Below are 22,300 nucleotides of genomic sequence, written 5' to 3' on the forward strand. Positions count from 1 at the left end.
GCAGTGACCTTTTGGCACAGACGATGGGAACTTACACGCCATAGATACTCTAGATTGGGACTAACCTCATCTAGACAACTAGCAACAGGAGGCGAGATGAACTGTTGGTTTTCACAGATGGCTATTTGGATGAGCCTACATGGTTTGAATATTGACCCTCTTCCACCTTTGGATTATAGCATTGACTGCCCTATACTTCTCTCAGCCGATCAGAGCTGAACTGGGTGATCAAAGCTGATATCTTGAGGATTGAGACAGCAAGGACATGGATCCATCCACCACTCCCTCTAGGATTGAGGATGGAGTTTTAGAGGAGTCATTTCTTGTGTCTCTTTGATGATGGTTTCACTATTCGGCCAGCACATATGGACACCCATCTCCCCCTGCCACCAATTGATACTTATGGCCAAGTAAATGACTTAGGCCTTGGTACCAGATGCCACCTAGTATCTGTGTGACATAACTAATTGCAATTTTTACTTTTGACATCCGCTGATTTCCTCCAATCGTGAGCTCATTAATTTGCACTAACCTTAGTTGCACCTCACATGTGCAACATTTACTTAAACATGTGATTAAAAATTAATTCACATGTTAAGTGAGGCTTGTAGAAAACCTCCTCATGATAGCCCTCCCCCTTAAAATTGTTGCAATTGTCCGTGATTGCACTACCAAATGCATCAAAAGCAAAGTATTGCACTGGGATTTCCATAAGACATCATTGTCAATACAATGTTGCTAGTGTTGTTCAACCATTCTATATGCCCAACAAATGCTGAAAATTACCAGTCAACATGACATGACATAAGACTCTCAAAAAATCTCAAAGACATTATGAGATTGTCACGTGATGGATCCATTAATCATGAGCTCAATTAATTTGACGAAACTAGACCACAGTATAGCATAAACCATGGCTAAAAGATCAATGGCATCATAACATATGCTATTGTCCATAAAATCAGCTGAGTACGACTAAAAATTAATGGCCATACATTGAAAACCAGCATTCGATAATCAGCCCTTGATAATCATTAATTGATGCCAAAATAGAGTTTCATAGCGTCAGATAATAAACTATACTATATGCATACCAAATATAGTGCATGGGACACTGAATAGTGATTTCTTGGCAAACATACTGTTAGCTATATAGTACCCTGGATGTATGCTAGATACATATGAGATCCACTACATCTAGAGTTGTCCATCACTGAGGAGCGGAGGTGTTGGCTCCCTTGAGCATTAGGTAATACTTTGGATCCCTACTTTGCTATGAACTTAATTGAGTGTGATCTAAAGTCAACTCTAACTGGAAAGCATCAAGGTAAAGTTGCAACAATTGAGGATGGTCTGCCAAGTTATCCTCCTCCATCCATTTGGCATCTATTGGTGAATAGTTCAGAAACTTCACCAAGTACTATCTGGAAACCTTACCCCTAATCTTCCATTCTGCGTACCAAAATCTGCTCTGGTATCAGTATCTCATTGAGCTCTTCACCCTGATACTAAATTTTAGCAGATACATCCTCTGGCACATCACCATGAAAAGGCCTAAGCAAGCTCACATGAAAGGCATTGCGTATTTGCTAGTGTGGAGGTAATTTCAGCATAGTATGGCATACTCAACTTTGAATATAATCTCTCTTTGCCCTTCATTTTTTTCAGCCGTGCCTTTTCAACATGCAACAACACATAATCACCCTTTGCAAATTGTAAAGCATGCCTATAATGATCAAATGCTCTCTTTTGCTTATCCTGTGATCTTTGAAGCGTGTACTTAATCTTCTGAGAAGGTGCATCCATGCTTTGCACATAGCAATCAGCCTCAAAGGTCTTATCTTTTGTGTGCACATTAGGTAATACTTTCTTACCATCTTATACCACCTCAAAAGGAGCCTTACCAGTGGAGCTATGCATCGTGTTTTTATATGCAAACTTAACCAATGGCAAATATTGTTTCCATTGCGCTTTGTGGTTTGATATATAGCACTTCAAAAGATCTAAAACTGTGGAGTTAGCCTCCTTGGACTGCTGACCGTAAGTTTGTGGATGAAAGAATGAAGAGAATTTCAACGTTATGGCTATATTGTCAAACAATTCTTTCCAAAATAAACTTGTCATCCGTGGGTCATGATCACTAGTGATGAACTCTGGCATAACATGGTACTTAAACTCATGCTACATAAAAAGACATGCCATATGATTAGCCTTTATCTTTTTTCTCATTGGAATGAAGTAGCCTTTCTTTTTGAACTTGCATATTATAGTCCATTGCCATCATTCCCTATAGATGTATGTGGAAGCTCAAAGATAAAATCCATAGCAATGCTCTGTTAAGGCCTATTAGGAATAGGTAAGGGGTACTTGACTTTTTGACATACTGTGCATGTCTTGACAAATTGCTCAATATCATGCCTCAAAGCTAGCCAATAAAAGAAGTACTCAACTGCCTTGCATCGTGAAATCAGCCCCTAAAAGGTAGTGTTTCCATGTGAAAAGTGTATGAATTACAACCAAGAGCTCTTTCTTATAGATCTACAAATCCCCCTCTGCACCATGGAAAACACGACTCTCATAAGCAGTTACATGACCATGTTGCATTAAAACAGCCCCAATGTTGTTCCCATATGCATCACACTGCACAACAAATGACTTCTTCAAATTAGGCAATACAAGCACAGGATTTGAAGTTGTTTTATCCTTTAATCCATTAAATGCTGAAATTTCCATTGCTATCTATCTGAATGGCGCATTCTTCTTTTGCAAAGCATGCAATGGAGAAGCAATTTTAGCAAAGTTTTGTACATACTTCCTATAGTACGAACAAAGGCCCATAAAATTGCGGATCTCATGAATATCTTGAAGACGTAGCCATGAACAAATTGCCTCAACCTTGGCAGGATCCATACGAATGCCATTAGCCAATACAATGTGGCCCAAAAAGTGAATCTTATGCAAAAATTTACTTTTCTTGTCATTGATCAACAACTAATGCTTGGACATCTCATTGAATATTATTGCCAAATGCTTTTGATGCTCGGTCTCATTCTTTTAAAAGACAATCATGTCATCAAGGAAAGTGTATACAAATTCCCTATGTTGTTGAAAGATGCGATCCATCATTCTATTGAATGTGGCAAGAGCATTCGTAAGCCCAAATGGCATGACAAGAAACTCATACAAACTAGAAGATGTTTGGAAGGCTGTCTTCGATACATCCTCAGGCCTATTTTGAATCTGATGGTAACCACTTTTCAAATCTATGCGGCTGAAAATGACTGCTGCCTACAATTTGTCCAAGATATCATTGATCCTAGGGATAAAAAATCTATTCTTTATCGTGATTTGTTCAAAGCACGATAGTCAATGCACATGATCCATCCTTCTTCTGTACTAGAAGCATTGGAGAATAAAATGGAGTTGAACTAGGTTGAATCAGCCCTTTCTCTAACAGCTCATCAACGTGACTCATTACCTTCTCTTGCTTGGCTGCATTGACTCTGTAAGGTGGCTTATTGAGAGGGCTACTACTGTGGATCAAATTTATGCTATTTTTCTTAGGCCTTTTAGGTGGCAAGTGTTCCCTTGAAGTGACTGAGAAAAGCAATTAGCATATATTTGCAAAAATGATATGTGATCTTTATCCAAACGAGTCACATTTCTAATATAATCATTATATCTCTTATCCTTAGTGAAAATTAAGTAAGCTGAAATATGATTCTTTATTACTTTGAAAATGGCAGAAGTAGATACAACAAGGATTGATTGCCTTTTCAACTTTATATTCAAAGTATGAACCTTGTCTCTATGAAAGAGGGTCACAATCTTATTACATGAGCATCAATCATTGCATGCATACAATGGCACCAAGGCATACCAAGTAAGACATCACATTCTTCCAAAGGAGCAATAAAGAACTCTTCGTTGTCCATATAACCCTAAATGTGCGAAAAAGCCTAAAGGCTCTCCTGCCCGTTACGTCGCGCGAGCTAACCCACCCGCCCCGTTTGATCGTCGTGCCCCGCCGGAATAGCGCCATCGCCAGCGTCACCCCCTCTCACCATCGACAGGACCATCACCACTCCCCTCGTCATCGCCTGTGTCCCATTCCCCTCGCCTTCGCGAGGGCCCCCATCGCTAGCTCCCTGCGCCACCTCTTGTGCCCTCACGCCGCCTGCGTTCGCATCCCCCCCTGCCTATCTTTTCCTCCCCTCCAACCCCCTGCCCCTCGCGTGCTGTCTTGCTTGGAGGCCTGGCCCTTTTTTAGACTGTCACACCACCGCCATAAAAAACAGAAATCTCCCCCTTCGCCATCAAACCCCCCCCCCCCTCCAGTTGCTCCCTCCCCCTGCAGCAACTCCCCATCCAGTAGCACAACAGCGTGATAGGTAGGTTCTCCCAGAAGGGATGCGCAATGGAAACCTATGATCAGATGCCGGCGCACTCAGCGAGTGCCCCCTAGTCAAACACCTTGCACGTAGTCCTCTCTGATGGAAACAACGATTTATGGTCAGGTAGTAGGACATTCCCCAGTTAGGGCCCAGCTTCGGGACGGGCTTCACTCCACACTGCGCATCGACACAATGCAGATCATGGAGGTGGTCCTATTGGGCCAAGGGATCTTTATGGTCCGGCTCAGCTCGGCGGAAGACGTTGCGATTGGACCCCTATGTTTTCTAGAAGGAGCTCATGGAGTGGCACCTTTGGATCTGGGAGGGCAGACCACTTGATGAGCTGGAGTGGGATCCGGGAGAGTGGCTATGGCCGGCCTCTGCGATCGCTAAAAAGCCACCCGGGTTCCTAGAGTACACTGCCAGGATCGGCAGACATGTACTGATGCAGGAGGATATGGACTGGGCGCCATCACGCAGCAAGCACTGGGCGGAGCACAGAATCACGGAGCCCTTCCGATGGACCTTCTGGCGCCGCCTATGGGATAGCTGGAGGCCGAGGAGGGTGTCGTACTTCTTATGGCTAGTGGCACATGGAGGTTTGGCGGTGGGAAGCTGGCTTGCCCAGATGCAGAAGGAGGGAGGCTGTAAGCGCTGCACCCAGCAGCCTTTGAAAAAACCAAAGCACTGCTTTGGTCATGTGAGGAGGCGCAACTCGTGTGGAGAGGAGCATGCCGTATCCTTTGACATATAGCACCCAGCCTTGGGTGTATGAGGCCGGGATGCAGGACACGATATTCATGATCAAAGCAGGGTCGTGCGCAGTGGTCGGTCTGGAGGCTCTACCCATCTGCCAGGTACTGGAGCCCACAGCAGACCGCTCAGAGGTATGGGAGATCATAGGGAGTCTTACTGGATGGCATATATGGAAGGCGCGGTGCCAGGAGGCTTTCGGCAGAGTGAGACCTTCAACACATGCGACTTTAGTAGAGCTCTGGACCTCCATCATCCACTCCCTCCGCGGCCGATGGGATCAGGTGTAGGGCGAGTCCAGGGTGAGTCAGGAGCTTCGCGGTCACTTCATGCGCACCTGGGTGGTCTGTTCTTTGTGATGCAGGCAGGCAGCCCCATTCGGCGATATACCCCCCCCCCCCCCCCCCCCCCCACCAAATGGCATCTTGCCCCCATCCCCCCTAGACCGCCTTGGGAGGCTTGTATACATGATGTATTGGTGACTTTGCATCAGCTCCAGGTAGTCTCTTGAGCATGAGCACTCTGCTGTAATCAGTTTTTTAGAGTAAAATAATCAGCCACATTTTACTTGCCAAAAAAAAAAAAAAAAAACTCTGAATGTGCAAACGAAGCTTTCCAATGATAGAAGTGACCGGCTCTGTGTGTCCCTTGCATGCCATACTAATCTCACCCATGGGCCCCATCTCATTCTCTCTTTGATACCTAAACGGGTTGCCATATCAAGAGAGATGAAATGTGATGGTTTCCCTGGATCAAGAAAAATCAATGCATGCCGATCTCCAATTTCACCCCATATCCTACAAAGTTCAGTACTATCATCATTGAGCTGATCTGCCACTATATTGGACACTAAACCAATAGTGGTTTTACCTTTCTTTTCCTTGTTATTGTCTTTTCCAGCTTGCTACCTATTAGGACAGCTCCTTGCAATGTGCCCTTTTTGCTCACAAATAAAGCATTAATTTGCAACCATCAATTCCTTACATTGTGCGTCATTTTTTCCACTTGTTTCTTTGCCATCTTTTCCTCTCTCCAACCTTATTTTTAGGACTCCGTTGATTTTCAGCCTTTATTTCAGATTTGTTCTTTTTCCTAGCTTTAGCCTCTTTGACATGTAACTTGGCATCAATGCCTTGGAACCCTGTATCGTTTTCACACAGCAATGCATTAGTTGTAGTAGCAATTTCTGTGAGCTGAGACATGCTAGAAATAGTGGACTTTACCCAAAAATCTTGTATACCCTTTGGCAAACCACAAACATGGTTCTCCACCTGCTCATGGAGAGGTATTGACCTATAAGAAGTAATGGGCAGCAAAGCATCTCAGAACTTCTTTTTGGACTAGGATCCAAGTTCTTGCAATGCTTGGAATCCAACTGATTTCATTTTGTCATAATGTCTATTTCAAAGGTACTTGTCAACCAATTTAAAGCAAACATTTGCTTGAACTTGACCCAAGTGGTAGGTGCCTTTCCTTGAATGAGAAGTTTAGACCACTACTGCAATGCATTTTTGCCTTCAAGAATGTGGTTGCCTTGCATATCTTAGATACCTCTATGAAGTTGTCTCTAGAATAGGATACATCAAATTGTTGAATAAAAGTAAGTGCTTTCAACCTATCTTGTGTACCACTGAAAGGCTCAAACTTTACACTTTTTCCATTTCATCATAGTCCTTTGGCGGGTCTATGGGTGTCAAATTATCATAAATAGGTTGCTACAAAAAGGGTGTATTTATTGGAGTGTTCAAGAATTGAGTAAACTGGGGATCCTTTTCCAATTTAGCAAAGCATTTTGCTGCTGTTCGCATTCGATTCTTGAAGCTATCATCGAATTCTTCAGCCTCTTGATACATGGAAGTGCCAACATTGGGGTCATTTCCCATGTTTTCAGCTTGCTGTCCATGCTAAGAACCATGTCCAACATCAATCATTGCATTTCCCCCTTTACCACATTAATGACCAAAGAGTGATGCATCCTCTCCACTTGATCCTGTATCACTGTATGAAGACATGCTTGCTGTAATTCATTGCTGAGAACCATTTCAGCAAGATTGTAATGATCCCAAGTTGCAATCAAGAGCCACGGGCCCACCAATTCAAAGGATTTGATGGTATCCTAGCAATGGAACCATGAAACCAATCTTCCTTCAGTTGTATGGGTGGTAATTACCTGATTACAACTTAATTACAATAATAAGTATTTATTGCAAAACTGAAAAATACAAATTTACCTACTAATCTTTGGAGAATGGATACTTGGTTGGCCCCAAAATTGGTGCCTTCAGTATTTCTTTTGCTTTATTGAACTAGAAGTTGATTTAGAATGGGATTCTCCCAACCCTCCGTTGCAATCCAAACTCCCCTTGCTATCCAAAGTGACCAGCAAGTCTTCAATTTGATATGCCCCTAGGTTTGGGCAATCAATTGGCCTTCACCCACTTTGAGAAAAGTTAAAATGCCCCAAATTTAATGGCAGTTGGTCCTCGACTTGATTTCAGCTGAAAATTGCCTTTAGCCTTGAATGATTCGTGTCTTTGAGTCTTCAATGTTTGGCATGCTTCCCGAGGCAATTTGCTAAACCCTAATTTTTGTTGTAAATTAGGGTTTATACCAAAGAAAATTGAAGTTCCTCAACTTTCAAGGGTCCAAATGCTGAGATCTTTGAAGCAAAGTTATGAAATGGTTGGGGATTGAGAGAGAATATTGAGGAGAGAGAAAAATCAGAGTTTGGTCGCGAGAAATGACTGAAAATCAGTCAAATGTAGCTGTTGCCTTGTTCCAACAGCAATAAATACTATCACTTGCACTTGGAGACCCAAAGTTTGTTGATGCCTTCAGCCTGGGGTTATTGCCCAGTTGTCTAGGATCGTGTGCAGCTATCGGTTGCTCCAAATCTGCAAACGCGTGCTAGTAATGGCTGAAACTTAGCTCATACTGGTTGTCTAGCTCCTCACAATGTGTTTTGAGTAAGAATGAATGATTCTCTCTCTTCCTAAGCCTTTGTTTTTGCTCTCCTAGCCTTTCCCACGTCTTTCCTAGCCTCCCTTTGAAAAACTTAAGAAGTGGCAGCCTTTCCAAATGAATTTTGAGTATTATTCACGTTATTATAATAACCCTCTGTCTAAAACCATTGGAATTAATATAACAATTATTTTGGTGCCCAAAGAAATAGTCTAACCAGCGAGTAATTAAATTGGCTAGGCCATTTCGGGAGTGTTCGTGTGGCATTTTTGACCATCAAATCGGCATTAGGTATCATTAAACGCCACATCTCTAGTATCACCAATTGACGCTTATGGCCAAATAAATGAGTTAGGCCAATAACTAGCACTACATACCACCTAGTATCTGTGTAGCATAACCAATTGCATTTTTTGCCTTTGACATTTGTTGATTTCCTCTCATCCTCGGTTCATTAATGTATACTTCAGTTGCACCTCACGTGTGTAACATTTACTTAAACATGTGATTAAAAATTAATCCACATGGTAAGTGAGGCTTGCAAAAATACATGTCCTCATGACAAGTGACCAACAATTTGAGTAATCTGTGCCATTTTTGTCATTATGATTGCTGCGATTTTAGAAAAACTAGTAATATGTAGTGTGCTAAACCACTATTCAAGTGTATGAACAAGTCCGAGCATTAAGTGCTCAAGTCCAAAACCAAAAAGCACTAAACATACCCAAGAAAATATGCGTAAAATGAGTTCTAATGATATAGCTATCATACATGTCTCCAACTACGGTCAAATATATCCATACTTCATGTCCTCATGTTGTACATCAATTGTCCAGCAAAAATTGAAAAGGGGAACTTAAGCGGTGTCCATATGACCCAAAAAGCATCAAAATATGAGCAAAAAAAAAAAAAATATTGGGAAAATTTTTGTGCCAAGAATGAAGTCTAGGACAAGCTTAAACCACGCTAATTTTAAAGAAATTTTAATGATAATTTTGCCCTTTAAATTGCCACTCGAAAGTTGCATAGAAACCATCCCTTTAGTCCTTGAAATAACTAGTTCTTTCCCATTGCAGCATGAACACAAAACTGTGGAACCAGTTCACAAAATAACTAGTTTAATAGGTCCCAATGTGAAAGCAGTTCTGCAAATTACCAGATCAAGTCTTCTTTCAGTGTGAATGTGATAAGTTTGAACCGGTTCAAGGCCTTCATAGTGTGAAAGAAGATCAGTGGGAGGGGGTTTATTTAATCTTTGACTAAGGCTTAACAAAGCCTTTTAAGAAGTGACAATTTGCCTGTCTGGGGTTGTTCTAAAAGGGCGATGATGATATTGGGTCTCATACGTGGATTCACGGGAACATATCCATCTACAACGTCCTCTCGTCTCGAAATGTGGGCTAGAGCTCCAAGCTTTCTCATTAATCCATGGGTCAATCCCCTCTTCTTTTTTGTTTTTGTGAACTTAAGCCCCCTACTTCCATGGACAAGCGACCCTTGTGCTACTTCACAAGTTGCCCTTGTGCTTCTAAGCACAAGCAGGCTGTTAGCTTAAGCTAGCTCCAAGCTTAAACAACCCCTAAACTTCTGGCATCCAATACATGAACCGATTCGAGACCAAAAGCCACAAAAAAATTCTTGTAATCCATTGTTTGCAGCCTTCGATGGCTTTCCAAAGTATTCAAAGCGAGCACTAATGCCCCAAATCCGAGCTACAATGGTTCTTTAAATTTGTGTACATGTTTTGACTTGATTAGACGAGGATTTGTATCTGATTTAATGGCAAATATCAAGCTCTAAATGCAATGTAGACCTTAATTCGTCGCGCTTCTCAGCCTGATTCTTGACTCCTACACTCACACTTTGATATGAACTGGAAAAATTCAATTTAGATGTGCAACGGAAGGGCAATGGTATAAAATATGGAGGTTCAAATCTTCATCTCCATTCTTCTCTTCTCTCAATGCATACAAGTGAGTATCTCCCAAAGCGGATAGATACTTTGACTTTAGGACACTTTATATACTCTCTTTTCCACTTTAATACTTTGAATTTAGGACACTTTATACACTCTCTTTTCCACTTTAACCTATGTTCTATTTCTCAACAAATTTGACTTTGAGATTCATCATAGAAAGAGCACAACTAATATGGTTGTCGATGCTCTTAGTCAAATACTTGAAGTTAATATCTTATCCTTCTTCGAAATCTCAACTGATTTTTATCTTTTTTTGCCAAAATGGTCTTCACTTTGGAAAGATTTGACAACTAGTTTAAGAGGGATCTAGTGGCCTATAAAGCTTTGGCAGTCTGAACGCTTGAAAGTTGGCTATTGAGAGAAATATGGTGGAAAATTTATCCCATTCCTAATGTACTTTTTAAATAAGGCTTAAAGTGTGTATGCTTGATGGTTAGGATATTTGCACTAAAATTTTATATGAGTTCCATGATGCTCTGAGTGGTGGACACCATGGTGTACACTAGACTTTGGCCTTGGTTAGGTCACTACTTTTATTGGCTGCACATTAAGACTATGGTTGAGTCTTATGTGTGCAAGTGTCCGCAGTGTTAGCTTAATAAAGCTAAACGGCGCATATAAGCGGGGATGTTGCATCCTTTATAGATTCCCAATAGGAAATAAACTAGCATTTCTATGGATTTTGTAGTAGGGTTGCCCCATATGAATCCAGGTCATGACACAATTTGAGTTATAGTCGACCGATTGACAAAGATGACCATGAAAAGCCATCGGTTGGCTGGTCTTTGTGTTGAAAATCTTTATAAACTTTATGTTCTGCTCAACGAAATAGTCAATGAACAAGGATTCTAGGTTCACTTGGCATTTCTAGCAACTAGTTTTCCAAAAATTGAAAACTCGATAGTCCATGTTGTCCTTGGAGCATCTTGAAATCGATGGATAGACCAAAAGGAGAAATCAAACCATTTAGGATGTACTGCGTGCATAGTTTCTCGTAGGCAATTTAATTGGGAGTATTATCTTTCTCAAATTGAGTTTGCTTATACAGTGCTAAGCATTTGGTTGTTGGCTATAGCCCGTTTATGCTTATGTACGATTTTGATCCTAAACCACTAATTGTGCCGTTGAGCTTAAGGGAACGAAAATGTAGACCATAGTTGACTTTTTGCACGATATGTAGGAGTTGTTGATGATTGCTAGGGAAAGCATTAAAATGAGCTAGGATTGTGCCATGTTTTATACTAACCAACTTTGTATCATTAAGAGCTCGAGGAGGGCATGTGGGTTTACCTTAAAGTCACAAAGGACATTCTATGACTAGTGGTAGATGTTATAAGTTATCTTTGAGATATTGTGGTCCTTTCCAGATTACTAAGAAGATAAGTGATGTAACTTAACGAGTTGGATTTACCTTCGGAGAACCGAGTCCACCTTGTGTTCCATGTTAGTCGTTTGAAAGATGATTGGGACAAGGTGAAATGATTGTTTTAAGTGAGGAGGTTTCGTAGCTTGAGGATTGTCAAAAGACGTGGGATCTAGAGCATGGCAGGAGCTATGGTGGATGGAAGATGAAGATTAAGCTCATGATGACATAGACAAAGACTTGACCTATTACACAAGTGAATTAGGTTCCAAGATTGAGACTTGAACTCATAAACGCAATCTTGTGTATAAGACTGACAATGACTAAGACACTAACTGAAATGGAAAAGCATCATGATATTGCATTCATTATATATGACAAAGTGATAGTCAAGTACAATGCTTTATAGTTGCTGGATGGGTAGCAGTTTCCCTCTTTGTGCCTATGGGATAAAGTAGCTTGCATATCCTTAGCCTAAACTGTCTCATACAAAGAGGCTACAGTAAGTGTGATTGTAAATAACTCAACACTCCTCCTCAATCACAACCAGAAGTACAAAGTTTGTAAAGACTTTAGTGAAAGCAACACCTGCAAAGTGTGGGCACACCATAGACATGGCAAAACACCAGAGGCTATCGTAGAAAAGACTAAGTGTGGGTACCACAAACATGGTGGACATCTAGAGGCTGTAAGAGGGGCCTCACAAAGTGTATAGAGGCTGTAGTACAAGGCTACATGAGAAGTTTACAAGCTTATGATAAAGGCATTTGGGCTTTAGACATTACAAGGCTGAAAAAAGTCTAGTAAAAAATTGGGTCAAGGACCGTCAGGCCCTTGCAGTTTTCAATATTTCTTTTCGCATAGATCTTTAATTTATTGTAGGTCTTCTTGTCAGTGTAGTCTAGCTTGCTCTTTTTGATCTTGTACTTGTTCTTCACTTTGCTTGCAGCTTCAGTGTCCACCGCTTTGATCTTTTGGTCCTCTTCTTCTAGGTTCTCCCGGTCTTCTTCTTCATTGACTTTGCTTGCATTAATTGCATTAGTCTTCATATCCATGTTCCCCTCAAGCAAAGGTATCATCTTTGAGGTAGTGGAAATGACTTCAAACTCTTGCTTTTTCTCCAAGGTAGGAGGTATTTCTTCAAATAGTGATAGCACTTGAATGCTCACAACTCCATCATTCCCTACAAGTAAGACAAGCACATCTTCTGTGTTTGAAATGAGCAACAAGAGTAATATTACTTTTCGTTGGAAGTAGCCATATAAATTTTTTCTTATTTGACATTCCCATGATAGGATATCAGTTCCAAATGACAAGCAAAGAGTTGATCTTGAATGTGCTAAAGAGCACAAGTGCCAAGAAGCACTAACTTAGTATCAAGAGATACTATCTTGATGAGCTTGGTATTGATGTTGATCCTTCTTGCTTGATGATTTGATGTAACCCTTCAACTTGAGTCCCCTCCTTGCTGATGTGATGGACAAATCTTGCTGGTAAATTAGTTGAATATTTGTTGGATACTCAATTCAGAGAGAGAGAGGCAAAATCTCCAATGGAGTGGAAAGAGTGGGAAGGGTGAGATTGATGATGCTTGAGGTCTTCAAATCCACTAAGGTCTTCACGAATTTCCCCTTCTTGATGACTTGATGGGCAAGTGTTTGCTCAGATCAAAGTGGTATGGATATGATTTGAGTGGCAGGAGAGAGAAAATGAAGAAATTTAAGCTTGAGTTCCACTGGCTATGGAGTCTACAGTTAGGGTTTTTGGGCAGCCCTGGTTTTTTGCTCTGTGTGAGCTGGATAGTTGATCATTTTCAAAACTTGTTTTAAGGAAAGAAAGCTTGTGACATGCTTCCAAAGCCCTATGATCTTGGACAAGATCACGGCACGTACGGACTGCGCAGGACGTACGAATGAAGATAGGTGTAGATTCGTCAGCAAGTTCGAATTTCCACAATGCTGCCTTCTGATGCGCCTAATGCTGGGATCTATCGTGATGGACTGAAGCGCCCTAATTTGTAGAACAACTTCCCAGAAGAAATCAACTTAAGATGTGGCTTGTAGAAGGAGATCAAGAAGCTCCAAGTACAGTAGGTTCTCTTTGGCTATGGTAGACAAGGTCAAGATGAAGATGAGAATGAAGTCCTAAGCTGTGGGCAGAGATGATCAGAGGTGATAAGAGACCGGAGAGGCAGTGCCATGCTCAGTTGAGCTTTGATACCATGTCAAAAGACGCGGGATCTAGAGCATGGTAGGAGCTATGGTGGATGGAAGATGAAGATTGAGCTCATGATGATATAGACAAAGACTTGACCTATTACACAAGCAATGCACTAAGGGCACTTCAGGGTTGGGGCAGCCGAGTCTTTATAGGACTCAAGATCCTATTGTGCACATTCCTTGTGTGATCACCACTCTTGGACTCTTGGCCTGTTGGTTGATGCATCTGTACACTGGGATGGTGTGGGTTGGTGGTATGGGATGCCAACCCTCCAGATATGGTTGTGACCCGGAGTGTTGCTAGCTCCTAGGCTTAGGGGTGAGCCCATTTGTTTCTATGGCTGGGTGGTGAGTTTGATGTCTAGTCCTTTTTATTTGTAGATGTGGCTTGTGTTGTGTCTTGTGTGTAAGTTGGATCATTGGGGGATGTTTCAGTCATGGTGACTTGACTGGCACCTAACATGTGCACATTTAATTAATGCCTTAGCCGAATGCTAAGCAAAGCAGTAGAAACTACACGCCCTTATGACATTGAGAGTATTGGTAGGCCCCATTTCAGTAAAATATTAAACATCTGTTTGCAGATATCAAAGTCATGCAACCACCTTATTCATGGGACTCCAGAGTCCCATAAGCATCTGTGCATGTACCATATTCCATCATCTCTCTCTTTGAGCTGATATAATCAGTTACAATCAGTTTCCATAAAGCACTACGACACTCACTTCCTGGGTAGAATCCCATGCAAGTAGTCATTAGATTCATTGTTGGTTGAGTCACTTTTTTGTGTGTGACTTTTCAATATTATAGCCATAGAACTAATTCACGATCTTTTGAAGCGCACTGACCAAAGAAATTGTATCACAGATGCCTAAAGGGGAAAAGCTGTCTCAAGATTGAGTCTTGTGACTATAGTGTGTAACTGTTGTGTGAAGGCATCAAACATAGAGACACAAATGCATAAATGCCACACATGTGGGCAAAGTGGATGTGTCAGGACTCAGAACTCATTTTCAGTTTGATGAAATAACCACTTGTGTCACAAAAATGGTTTGAACTGCCTAAAACAGCACACTAGACCTATTGAAGGGTGTAGGAAATGGCATATGGAAGTAACTTGCCGGGTTGTGTCAGTAAAGGTTTCGCTTTGAAATGGTTTCAACAATACAATCTCCACTCCAAATTTCTGTTAAACATTTGGCAATGCTGATGGCTCAGAAGCGGGATGTTAGACTTGGTTTTCTGGCAAAGCTAGTTAATTGTTGTTCCTTCCATATTTACCTGTAGATGATGACTTGTCAGATTAATGCCAACTGTATGCTTCATGCAAACTGTATGATGGTTCTAATCACTATAAGATGCTTTTTAAATGGAGGAGAGGAGGCAGTTGATTTGAGAAACCATCTTTCTCAGGAAAGTACCATGCTCAAACTTTTTTGTATAAAATGTCAAAAAGCCTTATCTTAGTGTAGGTGCATAAAGAGACTTCACACTTCGACATTCATTGAATGTACATAAATTAACACAAATGCCTTTGAAAGCAACAATACATTTCCTTGTTACACTCTTCTTGGATTCCCTATATATTTTGTCAGTTACACTCTTATTGGTCTGGATTTGTCTTCCTTTCCTAGATCTATATCCTTTTTGGAACGTTTTCTGATTTTTTGCCCTCTTTGGTTTATGTTAACTTGTGAATTCCCTGATAATAAGTCCCCTTTACCTTTTGTGGTTGCAGATGAGGCTTCTGCTGAACAAGAGGCAGTGAACGCTAAACAGCAGGGTACAATGGCTTATGCTAATGCAGAAACAGTTGTTTCCCTTTCGGGTTGGGAGGATGATTCTGCTCAGCCAGCAGCTGAGGGGTGCTTGAGGGCCTTAAAATACTTACTTGAGTCAGAAAAAGATCTTCCAGGTATCCAGGCAATTCACTGTAATTTGGTTAAGATTGGACAATCTCTGTCGGTTTGCTAGAAGGGCTGTCCTCTGGCCCACTATCCTCAGAAATAGTTTGACTGCGGTATGCCAAGGACTGCCCAAAATGGAGGCATGAAAAATCAGAAGTAAAGCAGGCTCTACATAATACCACCAGTTGGAGGAGTGCGATTCTTTCGTCTTTGACAGCCAGCCTTGGCCTTTGACTCATAATTGTGCTTCTTTTTGGACAGAAGATTTAGAGCCTGGAACTTCCGTAGCCACTTCCCTGCATCACTCCAGATGTTGCTGATTGCAGATGGAGAGCATGCATAGTCTTGATCTTTGACTAAAATGCACAGTATCCAGCCTTGGTCTTCGACTCATGATTGTGTTTCTTTGTGGACAGAAGACTTAGAGCCTGGAACTTCCATAGCCACTTCCCTGCACAATCCAGATGTTGCTGACCGCAGATGGAGAGCATGTACATTGTATTTCTTGCTCCAAATTGACTCAATACATAAAAAATCCCATGAATTACCTTCATGGTTATGTGGATTGTCTCCAGTCTATCATTGCCCTAACTTCGTACCTTTCACCGCTCTCAAAAATGTCTCACGTAACTTCCCAAAAGGTGAGCAAGGTTGATGTGGGGGGAAACAACCTCTAAAAGTAGTGGAACTTGTCAACAGCCTCTAAATTAGAGCCAACTTATCAAATACTACACAGCTGTTTGCCACTAGCCTCTTGCCTGTTCATTCTGCCTGCACAATTGCCTGTGGTGTGTGCAAACTGGCCTGCTGTCCACTCATTACTCTGATCACTGAAATAGGTGTGACCTTCAGTTGTGCTTTTGCCACTTGTTGTATGGGTGGTGTTCTAACCATGCTTAGAAACTCAAGAGAATATCAGACATGAATTTTCCCTGGGCTGCTTTGCACTCATTCAGCTTGATCCACTAACCCTGGATCTTTAACTTATTATAAGCTAGTTTTGTACTTTTTGGTGCAAAAAGGTGTGGCTAATCATAATAGTCATAAGAAAATGCAACGAAGTACAGGTACTCAACAGTCTAGCTGGAGATAAATGCAAATCAAATCACATACATACAAGGCCTTTTAGGGAGGTTTGAGGGATGGGAGAAAGACACCATGGTGTAGTGTAACACCAGCGGGATTTGCTGTTCCACAGGGTGAAAAACAGGCTCCCAAGTGTGAAGACTACTGCTGAAGCTCCAGTTGACGCCGAAAGTCCCCTTGAAGCTTCTCCTAAATTCCTTTGAAGAACTGAATGATGGATAACCAGAGATCTACCGTAGTAGTATATACTGAAAGGCTCTCATCATTGAAGATCAACTGGCAGCAGGCCTTCCAAATGTGTCAACCTGTGAGGCTAACCAATGCCCATAATTTCCCACACATTTGATCACAACGTAGTAGGCTCTACTACCTGTCAGCTAGGTAGAGCCTTCAGGCCTGCAACTGCACATGGACTAGCCTCAAGGATGAAGATTGTGTCATGCATCTCTGCCTTCTAGAGTAGGTGGCATGCAGGCAGAGTCGATGTTGGGCTCTACTCGAAGGATGCAGGCTTCTTTGTAAATCAGCTGTGCAGCCTCGCAAGATCAAAGAAAGAGCTTTGGGATGTTGACGTGCCTTTGTGGGTAGCATGGCAAACCTTGTTCTGCTGCATTTGAGCCAACAGGCTGCCACTCCTAGAACCCCATTGGCCCTTAGTCATAGAAAGTCTGAGATCCTCCTCGGCTGCCAACTATCCCATAGGTGTTTCAAGTACATATGCAGGGGTCTGTGATGCTATGCTTTGCTTGGTGTCTACTACGTGAAGGAGCCCAATCCATATCATCCTGCATCAGAATAATCATTATGTGTGGATTGCTTGAGATGTTGTGGATATTTGAGTGTGTAGGCTTGCTTTTCCATTGCTTTAATGATTTTATAGGGTCTATAGTATCTTGGACCAAGCTTATACTTTCCCAAGGATAGCAAACTTTTCTCGTGTTTCACCCTAGGAAAACCACCTCTTCTTCATCGAATGGTTCTCACCATCCTTTGGGAATTTGAAAATTTTTGTTGGTATTGGGTGGCTTTAATTTATAACAAATGGCTTTGGGTCTAAAAAATTAGTGGTATTCGGCACTCTTGACTGTATAGAGCTTGGAATGGGGTTGTCTTGGTCATCTGTCCATAGGCAGCATTGTAGGCAAATTCCACCAAAGATAGGGATTCAATTCACGTTCTAGCTTCTGCCCTACAATAGATATCCTCAATGGCTTGATTCACTCTTTCAGTTTGGCCATCAGTTTGAGGATGATAGGCAGTATTGATGCATAATTGAGTCCCAATGGCTAAAATAAGCAAGTCCAGAACTTAGTTCATGAGTTCACAACAGGGCTTTGGCATGCATTGCATTTATAATAATTCAACCCTTGGTGGGATGAAGTCTTGTAGAGGCAAGGGTTGATCTCCTTTGAGAGGCTATACTGCAGCTGGGGATCTCTGGTTCTCAGGTAACAGATTTGGATTTATCACTGGATAATGGTACAAAATTTCAGTTTCTTTCATCCCCTCTTGAGTTACAAACCCTCCAACAACCTGTCATGTGTAGGCCTCTTATAGTTCTTCTGAAGTTTTGAGTTTTCACAGTGTGCAACATGTTACAGTACATCTGTGCAAACACATGAAAGCACAGCAAATCCTAATCATAACCAGCAGAAGAGAAACATGCCTTGGGTGCAGGGAGTTTTCCATCCAACCACTATGATCTGACTAGAATGCCGGGATTAAGTAAACACTAAAGTAAAACAACAGAAAAGAAAGATGACATTAGCATGACCAACAAAAAGCAAACTTATCCAAGCTAGGGTTTCGTCCAGTTTTATGTAACAATAACTCTTAACAGATGCTTTTCAGGTAGGAAGAGGGGTGCCAAGGGAGAGACATCGTTTGAGCTCTTTTTCTACCAGGAATGCCAGGAGCTTATGCAGGGGAGCATAGAGGAGATCTGTTGCTACATGAGGCATGTGTAACCTAATTGTGTACAGATCTGGAGCTGATGAATCATGATGCTGTAGTTTGTAGCAGAGTGGGAGTTAGTTGAGCCTTCATGTTCTTCTCACAACTGCTGTGGTCAGGTGGCGAGTGTGCCTGGGCCCTGCAGCTAATATATGGCTCTTTGCTGCTGGTTATGAGTTGCTGGTTATGATTAGGGACTTCCTGTGCTTTCCTGTGTTTACCGCTATTTGCAGGTCATTCATATTCTCTGAATTGACTATATTCTTGACAGAAATTAACTATTTCCTGGAAACTCAAGTGGTTTCCATATTTTTGATTGTGAGAGTACATTCATGACAGAAATTTACTGTTTCTGGAAAACTCAAGTGGTTTCCATATCTTTGATTCTGAGTCTTGGAAACATGTGTGACAAAGTCTTAGGAATGTAAATTTCATAGGACAGGTTGATTCTTCTCAAGTAATGCAGTATATTTTTTCATGCCCAAATCTATGTATATCTCAAGAAATTATTCCAAATTCAACTTGATCACAGGAAGTTGAAGTGGAAATTTTAGGTCTGTAAATAATTGCTAATATTTCATACTGAATTGTAAAAACGTACAGTTTTAGTTTTTTGGGCTGGATACAGCAATGGGTCCTTGTATGATGCAGGGAAATTCTATTGGATGGTAGAAAACTAGTTTCTAATTAGTAATAAAAATATCGTATTAAAAGGACTATTAGCATCAACGTACTTCAGGAAATGGGTTTTGCCAAAACTGCGACTTCAATTAAGACTGTTATGATGGGTAATTTTGTTTCTTTTTCCTGTTACTTTGTAGGCAAGAAAAGCCTCTATGTCAGGCTCGGTTGCCGTGGTGATTGGCCAAACATCATGCCACCCGGCTGGGATCCAGCTGGTGGGGAAGGCAAAACAGGCAAAGTCATGGCATTGTGACCTTAGTTCTCCTCTCCATTTTTGAAGTATTCAATCTTCATGAAACAAAACAACTCAATGGAAGGTGGGTTGCTTACTCATGACTCTCATAACCCCTTACTAGACCAGAAATAACCTTCTGAGAGAGGGGTACAGATCGACAAGTCGTAACTGATGGTGCCATCTGCTGGTGTAAATGTGTACAAAATTCAACATTTCTACTAAAGAGGGGTATGGTAAAAGGCATTTGCTCATAGCTGGCTTATAAATTCATTAGGGTTCAGGTCAATTGTAAGTCATCACCAATGGTTGACAGTTACTAACATTTAAATTAAATAGAGCTGATTTTTTTGCAGCAAGGGTATTGGGTCTAATCCAGGCAGTTATGAAACCCCATTACATGTGGTGTTTGTTTTTATGTTACTTAGCTCAGTTCTGTAAGGTTGGCTGTTGCTTACATAATTTGTGTCAATGCTATTAACTGGTACCTACGCAATTTCAAATTCAACTTGTGCTTGAAAGTTGTTGTGCAATAACCTTGGACACATATATGTTGTATGTTCATTGCAAGTTGTTCGAAGAATGGTGCAACAGACAAAACTGATGAAGCAAGTTTTGAATTGATAGTTATGACATTATCATAGCTATATTTTAAGTCTTCAAGGAATGCCCTTCTACCCCATGGTAGAGCATGTTTGAGGTCTAGTTTTGTTAGGTGTAGTTGTATGAGAGCTAGGAGGATGGGGATTTGGAGGTGCTCTATATTCCCCTGTAACATTGGTCTTGTTTCAATTCTTCCCATTTCCTTGCTCATATTGCAGAAGGGGAGAGCCATGTGCTGCCTACATCCCTAAAGGCTCAACACCAAAAGTATAAGCAACTAGAGAGAGAAGGAGCATGCTGTTATTTCTTAGTGTTTTATGAGCCAACTCGATGTGCCTGTTTGCATTGACGACTTCATGGCATCCTAGTTGCTGGCAATTGGAAGGAGACAGAAAACATTGTGTAAGACGCTGTAACTCTTCCTCATTAAACTTGCCTTCATACCTAATAAAATTGTTTGGGACCAAATAGATGGGCTGGGCTAGCTTTACTCAACAACTTCCTTAAGTCTGACTAGACTACTTTCACCTCCAAACAAACCCAGAATAGATATAAACTTCTGCCTCACAGGATATTTCAGCACTCTCCATAGGAAGAGATTTAACCTTGGGGATGTAGTCCCCTTCCACAACTTCTTGATTCTCCCCTTCCATGCCCTAATCTTTTGGTCCTTGTACTTCATGCATGCATAGATGGATTAGAAGTCACTAGTGCAAACAAAATTGCATTGCAAAATAAAAGTGTCCCCCTCTTTATGGGAGTGCCAATGTAATGTATGGTGGGGAAATGACATGGTTCTCTTCAAATTTTTTATAAAGACTAAATGTGTCTTCCTGAATTGCCAAGATGAATGGCACTCCTTGGTTTAATGCCTTGCTAGTGAATGCTACTATGAATGTTGAAGTTGGCCTTTGTTCTTTTTAATGCCATTCTCATAGGAGATTGCTTGTCTAGATTCCTAGAGGAACAACACGAGCTTTTTATTGAAAGATGGTCGCCCCTTACATTTCTGATGTATGCCATGCACCATAAAGCTTGCAACACATTACAACGGTTGGTAAAATGTGAAGTCTTTATGCTTTGTGCGAATACCCGTTAGAAATGTGAAGTCTTAATGCTTTGTGCAAGCACCCATCTCTCTCTCTCTCCCTCCCCCCCCCCCCACAGCCCCCACACACACATGCACGTGCACAACAGACATAGATATAGATATAAACATAGACACTATACATGTGCTTCTCTTCTAAATTCAAGTATGCATATTGACTTACTTTCTCATAGAGAAACATGTGCTTGCTTTCATCACACACACACATACAAGCGCGCGCATGCGCATACACGTACACATGTACATGTGTACACGTATACCTCTATTTTAACTCTTTTGTCTTTTATGGTTCACTTCCGTAGGCTCCAAAAGCAATTTTAAAGATACATAACCAAAAATATTTTACTTGAACTCTCCTTCACTGCCCCTTCTCGACACCTATGGTCCACGATATTGTATCTTTCTAAGGTGCTACTCTAAGTTAGTAGCTATGGTTTTTTGAAACAATTTGGTTGCCTCCTAAGTCGTTGCCATTCCATGATCCTACATCATCACTTGATGATTGTTATAATTAAGAACTTCACTTTCTCATGATATCTTTGGCTTCGTTTTTAAGGATTAATAGGTTGCTACATTTGTTCTATTTTTTTTCAAAGATGTACCTTAATTGTCATCCATATACATTGTATAAATCACTTGTATGGTGATTGCCTCTATTCTATACACTTTTAAGAGAAGTCTTAATGCTATATATATAATTGCACCACCCTTCGGTATTATACACTCTTAAATTTTTGCTCTCAGCCTGTTTCTAGTCTGTCCGCATTATTTGCAATAGTCATCCATTCAGTGGAAACCAATTCAACATTATGGATTCTAATAAGATATTATTGTATAAGGGTGGAGATGGAGTAAAACTACGTGAGGTTGTTTATACTTATATGTGTGAGCTTTTGCTCAATCGCCAAGACCCATGGATCGCTTATTGCTTCAAGCGTTCTAAGTCGAGCACTAATGGCTACCTCTCATATAGTCGACATGCCATCCATATCTACGGGTGTAGTGAGCTTATCTCCATATCGATCGAGTTACCTCCTCTTCCGCACACTCTGGTAGCTC

At 41.2% G+C, this 22,300-nt stretch overlaps 1 protein-coding gene across 5 annotated transcripts in view; it reads left to right on the forward strand.

Moving 5' to 3' along the window:
• Window positions 1-19,885, forward strand: part of SKL2 (shikimate kinase like 2) — an 83,599-nt gene extending 63,714 nt beyond the window's left edge. For 3 of the 5 annotated variants that reach the window (XM_087697659.1, XM_087697663.1, XM_087697662.1), the window contains 2 exons: window positions 15,407-15,583; window positions 19,436-19,885. In XM_087697659.1, coding sequence (XP_087553785.1) covers window positions 15,407-15,583; window positions 19,436-19,551 — 293 coding nt within the window. In that variant the 3' untranslated portion in view covers window positions 19,552-19,885. The other 2 variants (XM_087697661.1, XM_087697660.1) reach the window with 2 other exon arrangements.
• Window positions 19,886-22,300: the final 2,415 nt, after the last annotated feature.

The sequence above is a fragment of the Lygodium microphyllum genome, chromosome 17 (genome assembly GCF_053477565.2).
Source record: "Lygodium microphyllum isolate KBCC chromosome 17, Lygodium_microphyllum_v1.1.10, whole genome shotgun sequence".
Taxonomy (NCBI): domain Eukaryota; kingdom Viridiplantae; phylum Streptophyta; class Polypodiopsida; order Schizaeales; family Lygodiaceae; genus Lygodium; species Lygodium microphyllum.